The sequence below is a fragment of the Hippichthys cyanospilos genome, chromosome 7 (genome assembly GCF_059441005.1).
Source record: "Hippichthys cyanospilos isolate Australia breed blue-spotted pipefish chromosome 7, RoL_Hcya_1.0, whole genome shotgun sequence".
Taxonomy (NCBI): domain Eukaryota; kingdom Metazoa; phylum Chordata; class Actinopteri; order Syngnathiformes; family Syngnathidae; genus Hippichthys; species Hippichthys cyanospilos.
The window spans coordinates 18,340,129-18,348,997 of NC_142375.1; the positions used below are offsets into that span (position 1 = coordinate 18,340,129).

At 40.4% G+C, this 8,869-nt stretch overlaps 1 protein-coding gene across 2 annotated transcripts in view; it reads left to right on the forward strand.

Annotated features, from left to right (window-relative positions):
* The window catches only part of pkn1a (protein kinase N1a), a 33,523-nt gene extending 26,405 nt beyond the window's left edge, over positions 1–7,118 (forward strand). For both annotated transcript variants that reach the window (XM_088419940.1, XM_088419939.1), the window contains exons 12-23: positions 1,100–1,235; positions 1,451–1,535; positions 2,970–3,049; positions 3,267–3,342; positions 3,413–3,504; positions 4,115–4,291; positions 4,799–4,861; positions 5,000–5,076; positions 5,160–5,302; positions 5,467–5,574; positions 5,660–5,740; positions 6,226–7,118. In XM_088419940.1, the coding sequence (XP_088276066.1) occupies positions 1,100–1,235; positions 1,451–1,535; positions 2,970–3,049; positions 3,267–3,342; positions 3,413–3,504; positions 4,115–4,291; positions 4,799–4,861; positions 5,000–5,076; positions 5,160–5,302; positions 5,467–5,574; positions 5,660–5,740; positions 6,226–6,429 (1,322 nt within the window). In that variant the 3' untranslated portion in view covers positions 6,430–7,118. The remainder of the gene's footprint in view (positions 1–1,099; positions 1,236–1,450; positions 1,536–2,969; positions 3,050–3,266; positions 3,343–3,412; positions 3,505–4,114; positions 4,292–4,798; positions 4,862–4,999; positions 5,077–5,159; positions 5,303–5,466; positions 5,575–5,659; positions 5,741–6,225) is intronic.
* The last annotated feature ends 1,751 nt before the right edge of the window (positions 7,119–8,869 follow it).

The following is an 8,869-nucleotide window of genomic DNA, read 5'->3' on the forward strand; positions in this document are numbered from 1 at the left end:
TGAGCTATATGATGACAGGCTGTAAACATTTAGTGGTCAATTTAAATTTAGCTAATAGCAACCTCTAGTGGTCACTAGGTTTCACTTACAATGTTTATTTAATGGGACAGACTTCACGTACCACTCAATAGAATGTCAATAGGTACACTTTCATGCTCAAAAGGGGTCGAACATAAGGGTTGTATTAATGATTCTGGCATTCTAAGGGAGTAATTTTCGTATGACTGTATAAAGAAACTAGTAGAAACTAGTCACTTTGCAACCAAACTTAGAGTAGAGTCACCTGTACAAAGACAGATAAAGATAGACGTTTATGTAGTTTAGCTTTAAAAAGTAAATTCACCGCTCAATGGAAAAAAAAAAGAGTACTTTGCAAAGCAGAATATTAGTTACACCGCATTAGTTAGGGTAAATGGAGTGGACATGTAAACTAGTAAGTGAGAGATTTTGAAAACTTTTTCTAGGAGGAAACTGTTCTGTTTCATAGTATTATTCAATTGTTGTATTCTACAGGAAGGATGAAAGAAAGCTACCTTGACAATCTTTGAAACAAAATACAGTATTTTTTTTGATGACTGTGTTAATTCCAATATTTTACTCAAGTAATATCTTTACAGCTAGATATACAACTGTTATAGATTGACAGCACTAAATGTAACGAAATTACTCTCTCAGATGCAAACATATTATTAGTGATCATTTTAAAATTTGGTCACACATACAAAATTGGCCTTTGAATGCACAATAAAGTTAATTGACAAGCAGCTTTTTGTATGAATAATGACTCCTCAGAAGGACAGGGTATATTGTGTACCTGTCAAAGCTCAAAATTCAGGCATTAATTATCATTCAATTTTTAAATAAAATAAATCATCACAGACTCCTCAGTTTAGGCAGAATGCCTAAGGGCTGAGATCTTGGAACTATGAGGCAGACATGTTCACTGTAACTCCACTGTGCAGTCCCTATAATAAATCAACATTTCCAATGCTCTTACTCTGAATGAATGCCATCATTTGGTCGTGTAGTTCAAAACTTCCCAATGACTGCATTTACCCACAGAACCTCCATCGATGTCGTGGTTTGTTTATACCCCCAGGCAAAGCGTTCCTTCGAGCTCGCCAAATGAACGTCGACATCGGGACATGGGTGAGGCTTCTCCGAAACGCCATTCCTACCGTCAACAATTCGGGAACCTACAGTCCCAGCGCACACAACTTGACACTCAATTCCGGGTGAGACGCACTGAACTGCCATGCTACTGCCACTCATCTACATTGTACCCATCAGCAACCCTTGACCCTTTTCTTCCCCTTTTTTTTTTGTTGGAAACATCTGCCCCCACGTCTAACCTTCCTCTTGTGTTTGTCTCCTCTCTGTTCATTCGTGTGTCTGCTGCTGCTGCCGTGCCGCGTGTCGCTCTCTCTGGTGTCTCGTTGGGCGCTTACAGGGAGATCTCCGTGGAGAAGCTAAGTCTGGATAGCGACTCGCCGATAAGGGGCGATTACAAGCGAGATGTGGATGTGCACACTCCGGTGAGACGGACGGACAGGGGGACATGTGGGAAGTGTGTGTGTATAACTGGTATGGATACCGCCATACAGTCGTATAATTTTAATCCGCTCGTATAAATGTGGGGTCAGGAAAATATGTTTAACAAAAAGTCTTATTTAACCAGATCACAATCCACAACATGAGTCGTCATATTCAAGAGCACATTGTTTGGAATTGATTCATTGTAACTGACACCTCCACTCCTCTGGATTACGTTTTGCAGGGGTGTCAAACTTAATTTTAGATCAGACGCCATATTCACTCATATGACCCAATCCAGCATATTCGTCTACAAATAAGCATTAAATAATACATATCCATTTTCTAGAGCCGCTTATCCTCACAAGGGTCGCAAGGTTGCTGGTGCCTTTCCTAGCTGACTTCGGGCAACAGGCGGGGGACAGACACCCTTAACTGGCTGACAACCAATTGCAGGGCACACAGAGACAAACAACCATTTGCGCACCCAATCACAAATTAGTATAGCCAATACACCTGCCATGCCTGTTTTTGGAGTGTGGGAGGAAGCCGGAGTTCCCAGAGAGAACCCACATGGGCTCGGGGAGAACATGCAAACTCCACACAGGAAGGCCGGAGCGAGGGGGACTGTCCCTTTCTACTGTGAGGCAGACCTGCCTATTCCAGCCTATTCATTCGTCTTCACCATTCACCCATGCAATGTCATTGGAAAGGCCAGAATATCCTCTTCTCTGTAGCTCACATGGTTTAAAAAATATAGACCTAAAACAAAAGTCCCCTATTGTTGACACAAATGAAGAGGGTGGGTCTTTGGAGAATGTTCAGTGTACAGTGACATAGCAAGGTTACCCAGGGGCACCCAGATGAAGGAGATTGAGGTATGCACAACAGACAAACATTTGTAGTATAAATCAAATTGTATACTGTACCTGCATGCGCTCACTGTACCATGAGGTTCGCACACTACATGCAATGCTTTAGTACAGTATATCTGACCCACACACTTTATCTAAATGTCACACACAAAAACACCTTAAAGACTCTTATTTGAGCCTTGTAGACTCGGAGAGACTATTTAAATAGACGCATTTATTATATTGACTGTTTACTTATCTCTTAGATTCAGGGTTCAAATCTTGGTTCAGATCCTCTTGTATGGAGTTAGCATGTTCTTCCCATGCTTGTGTAGGTTAACTGCCACCCTCCTAAAAACTTGCAAGTTAGCTTAATTGAAGACCATTATTTGTGGAAAGGTATGAACGTGAGCTCGAGAACGTGGCGGTTGAGCAGATTGCACACCACTTAAAAAAAAAAAAAAAAGGGACCTAATGCCTTGAAGTCCCTGTTTGTGTCGCACACCATAGTATTGTGTTTCCTGGTCTTTATATGTCTGCCCGTGTTTTCCTCCTCTTCATTCCTTTCGCATTCCCTGCCAGGACCGACCGCCAATCATCGAGCCCTTTACCTCCCCAGACCTCACCCCCGATTGCCCTGCCCGAACCCCGTCTGTCAGCAGGTACGCGCTTGCATGCAGAAATGTGATATACAATATGCTACATGCCATTTGTAACATACATTGCCTTCTTACTTCTTTGGGTACACTTGCACAAGCTAATAAAGTGTGTACTATATCTACTAATGTCATCTAATTAAGCATTCAGAGCATTTTCGTGTGTTATTTCTAGTAATGAATATAAATGAGTGCCTCGTCAAACCTTCCTTTGTTTCGACAGTAAACAGAAGAAAGGCCCTCTGTCCCTCCAAGACTTCAGGCTGATAGCTGTATTGGGACGAGGCCATTTTGGGAAGGTACACATACTGGCAGACCGAACTTTTACTATCTCCTCAATGAAATAACATTGTGCACATGTTTGTGCAGGTGCTGTTGTCTGAGTACAAGAAGACGGGCACCATGTTTGCCATTAAAGCGCTGAAGAAAGGTGATATCATAGCGCGTGATGAGGTTGAAAGGTGCGTTTCATAATTTATTGTTCTTTTGTTTTCCCAAGCCACTATAGAATGTTTGTAGTGACGGGGTATATTCTCGAATAATACAAGCTTTTTTGTAAGTTGTTCCCTTTGTTTTGGCAAGCTCCATTTGCTAATACTGTCTTTAATGTAACTAGGAAATAATTCAGTATTTTTAAGCACGCAAATCGCATCAGTCGTTCAGTCACGAGGTGGTGCACCAAGACAAACAATGGAGCCGTATGTCAAGACAGTCTTTGCATACTTCTTTTTTTTTTCTTCTATTTTCACTTTGCAATAATTAAACGATACTGTTTTTGCCACCCCTTTTTTTTAACTGGAAATTATGCCAAACTTGCCATGTCTGCTGTGTTTTGAGGGAGTCTTTTTCCCTTGCTGCCTTTGCAACACTGCATATAGCTGCGAGAAAGGTCCATGTAGAAAACGGTGGTGCAAACATGGCTCCAACAGAGCTTTGAGGCAGATATTTTTGGTTGACCTATTTTAAAGTGGGTCATGTGATCTTTCTTTTTTTTTTTAATCTTGCACAAAAGAAATACTCTGTATTCATAAAAACTAATCAAAGTAATACTTTTTTTCCTGCCTAATCCAGTCTGATGTGTGAGAAGCGCATCTTCGAGACGGTCAACATGTCACAACACCCTTTCCTGGTCAACCTGTTTGCATGCTTCCAAACTCCGGAGCATGTGTGTTTTGTCATGGAGTACACAGCGGGAGGTGACCTGATGATGCACATCCACACAGATGTCTTCACTGAGCCACGAGCCGTGTACGTACCGGTAACTAAAAATCAGCGCACGTTACAACCGTTTGCTGGCTCTCAAGGGCAAAATAAAAATACAAATGTCATTTCTGAGCTGTAGAAGAAGAAATGTATCCATCAGCATCATATACTCCGAACCCAGCAAAGGAGAACATGTAATACTTTTCACACAGGTTTTTTATTTAAAAAAAATACAGTTTTGCCTTGGGAAAGTCTGTCTATCTTAATACTAACAAGCAATTGAAGATGTTACTGACATGATAACGGTTAGCTTCCATACTTTTGTTTTTAAAACCATTTAAGCATCATATAATTAAACATGAATGTGGAGCAACACAGTATACATGTTACTCGATGTTCTTATAGAGTGCTATATTATAGAGCGCTATGTTTACGTATTTAAAAAAAAAAACATTTCAGTGGCGGAAGAACCCTAACCCCACTTTTTTGGGGATTTTATGATATTTCCTTTAAATGCATGGAAATAATCATGCATCTGTTTTTTCATTTTAGATTTTATGCTGCCTGTGTAGTTCTTGGACTTCAGTTTTTGCACGACCATAAAATTGTGTACAGGTCAGTGAAACCCACAAAAAAAAGACCTCCACTTATTGCACATATTTGTAAGCACATTCTCTCTCATTTGATAATGATGTTGTAGTTACATTTTTGAATATGAATAATTTGAGCTTTAGTTTGTATGTTTTATTGTAGAGATTTGAAGCTGGACAACCTGCTGCTGGACACGGATGGCTATGTTAAGATCGCCGACTTTGGCCTGTGTAAAGAAGGTAAATATAGATTAGTTTCCCACAGATTGGGAGCTGCGGTGGATCTGGGTTACATGATCTTCAGCTTCTTTTGTGTCACGTAGGCATGGGTTACGGGGACCGCACCAGCACTTTCTGTGGGACGCCAGAGTTTTTGGCCCCCGAGGTCCTGACCGATACATCCTACACCAGGGCAGTGGATTGGTGGGGGTTGGGGGTCCTAATCTATGAGATGTTGGTGGGAGAGGTGAGAACAACACTCATACAAAAAAAAAAACACACACACACATTAAAAATCTATATTAAAAGGGAGGGAAAAAAAAATCATAATGATTTTTTTGTTCACAACCTTCAAGCCCTACAAGATATCACGATATGTACCTTATGTTTCCGCTTTGTGTGTTTTCGTAGTCACCATTCCCAGGGGACGACGAAGAGGAGGTATTTGACAGCATCGTAAATGACGAAGTCCGCTACCCGCGCTTCCTCTCAACGGAAGCCATCGGTATCATGAGACGGGTGAGAATACACCCACACACACAAATAAATGTGACAAAGTCATTCACGTTTGTGACCCCCTTTGTGCATATGTGCACATAAACAGCTGCTAAGGAGGAATCCAGAAAGGCGACTGGGTTCTGGTGAGAAGGATGCAGAGGAGGTGAAGAAGCAGCCTTTCTTCAGGGTGAGAAGCTTCACTTCTATTTCTGATCTACAAAATAAAAAAATAGGAAAACTAATTGGAGCTATGCCAGCGCTAACTATCATTGACATTGCAATGCAAAAGTTGAGAGGGAGGCTTTCTCCCTTGCCGCCAGTGCAGATGTCCCGCAAGAAAGGTCTATGAAAAAAAAGTTGACACAAACATAGTTCCGGACGGTGTTTTTAGTCTATTTAGTTTTAAAGTTGACTTACCCAACCTGGTCGACTTTTTTCCTGCCCTAACTGTGACCTTTTTTTTTTATATATCCATAAGAAATGTCAATAAAACTATAACTAACACTACAATAAACTTAAAAACAATACATACTAAAGGAATTTCTACAAAACCAAATTAACAAACATTTAATACAAAACTCAAAATTAATAATGAAAAATCCAAAACAATTATAACATTGCAGCATCTCCAATTGTTTGTTTTTTTTGTTGTTTTTTGTTTTTTTTTGTCAGAACATGGACTGGGAGGCACTGCTGCAGAGGAAGGTACCTCCCCCCTTCGTCCCTTCCATCGGTGACAAGGAGGACGTGAGCAACTTCGATGAGGAGTTCACCACAGAAAAGCCGGCCCTCACGCCTCCACGAGAGCCACGCGTTCTCACGCGCAAAGACCAAGATAGCTTCCTGGACTTTGACTACGTCTCAGACATCTGCTAGTGGTGCGGGAATATTGTTTTGCCGGCCGCTCGCCCTCCCGTATGATTGTTTCATTACAACACTGTGAATGAATGTGGGTAACACTGAAGTTAGGTTTTCCAGGTCTGTGTTTTTTTTCAGGCACAGGCTGGAGAAAATTAGATGTAAATTATTGGCAGGATAAATTACATAGGAGTCGACTCGCTGCCTCTTGTTACCGATGCCTTACATTTGTACTCGTATCAGACACACGGACCAGTCTAGTTTTTATGTTGTCAAGTGTTTGTATAGAGCAGCAGGAAGAGTGAAGAGACTAGCTGCACACATACTCTCCACTGTTCATTTTTTTAAAGAATCAAGAAAAGATGACCTGTCATAAGAGTGAACCCACTGATGATGAATCGGCGCATTCAGATGCGACAGGAAGTTGACCACAAGGTGAATGACCACTGTCTTGACATCAATGCTGTCGACGTCTTCTTATTTATGCTGTATGGATTTTCATGTGACCACTTTACAGCTGCAAAAGGACTTTTGACAGTTGCTATATTCTGAATACCCTGCACATACTACATTTTTTGATTAGATCCGTTCGGGGTATGATGATTGCAATAAAACCGCGAGTGCGCTAAGCACACGCCAGAAATAGCAATGCAACATCTCTGTGGTTGTTATTAAAAAATATAGTGGTGCCTTGCGGTACAAATGAATCGACTTGGAAGTTATTTGGAAGAAATGTGACTTTTTTATGTCGACTTCAGACACTCGCGCTGTATGGTGGCAGTGAACTCAACACACTTGAAGTTTACTGTCAAAGTAAAAAAAAAAAAATACACTAAACTGCCTATCGGCCATGCTACCTTAATGCTAATTAGCATTTATGCTAAAACGCTTTGAACCTGTAAGCAACAACTATAACACCAAATAGTTAAGCTACATATTGACATAATATAACAGTTATCAATCATTCACACATATTTATCTTCTGTGTAGAGCAAGAAATACAGTATTAGTGCCGTACTGATAATTTCAAGCGATGAGACATGAATCCTACAAAATACGACAGGTTCCACTGCAATATGTTTGGCTGCTGCAGAGACATGGACTGCTTCATAATAACATAACATCTCAATGAAGAGTCTGTCTGCATGTTTTTATGTCTGTCTGCACATCAGTGCTTACAAGTCTTTCCGGACATAAGTACAAGTCTAGTTGCATGTCTTCCTCCATGTCTGTACCTACACCGAATGCCCATTTTCAGTTCCTGCATGTCTGTGTACAACAGTGGCTGTCTATCTGTGTGTCTGTCTTTCTGTGCATGATTGACTTTTTACCTGCATGTGATTGTGTACCTGAATGCCTCACTGTACGTCAGCACCTGTCTATCTGAATATGTTTTCTGTCTAATTGCACATCCAGGCCTGTCTAAAAGTATACTAGTACCTGTCCATTCGGGGTTTTCTGTCTAACATGTGCCTGTCTGTCTGCATGTTTGTCTTCAACGCTTCGTGTCTACCTGCACTTTTGTTTGTCCGTAAAATAAATTCTGTTGTTTTCTAGGGTGCCACTGGTATGCTTTTTTTTTTTAGTCAGATGCTGATTTTTGCTTGGTTTGCTTGTAAAAATTAATGTTTGTTTTGAATTGCTGGGCCACAGAATAACTTTACCAATAAATGTTATAATATATACTTAAGGATACAAGATTGTGGTATAGTTTTATGTGTAATGAATACTGACACCAATGTTACGTGTATACAAGTGGTGTAAATGGTTAGAGTACAGAAAGGTAAAAAGTTAAATAAGCAAATATTGGCCATTCGGCTGATTATTTTGTGCCAAAATTTTAAAGACCTCAAGCAAAGTATGTGAAGGTGGACTTGTTTCCGTCATTTTTCATGGTGCTATTTTCGTGTGATCACGCGATGCACGCTCTTGTTAAAAAAAAAAAAAAAAAAAAAAAAAAAAAAAACATGTCCATTAGATATAATGTATACTGTCTGGAATCGCATCTATCTTTTTTTTTTTTTTTTTTTTTACATGACATATTTCTGTTTATCCCAGGCATGAAGTTATAACTCATTCAAAATGTTGACGCTTTATATTGACATGTCTAATTTTGAGGCATTTGAAGACATGCAGACAAAGTTTCTTTCAAATTGTATAATGTTGAAGAATATGATGCCAGAATTTGGTGGTTGGGAGATGCAGGAGAGAGGCTCGTCATCTGCATGTGTACCTGTATAACTGTCCCTATCAAATTATGTACGTGTCTATCTTGATGTAAATCAGTACCTGTCATTATATGGCCTGTCTAACTAAATTGGTACCTGTCTGTAGGCCTGACAGACAGTATGAGCATGTCTGTTTTTCTGTATTCTTCTGTCTGTCTGTCTGCGTATGCATCAGTCCGCCAGAGAGGGCAGTATCGAGCTGCGCTCCACGGGGAGCTCAATTTTTCAAG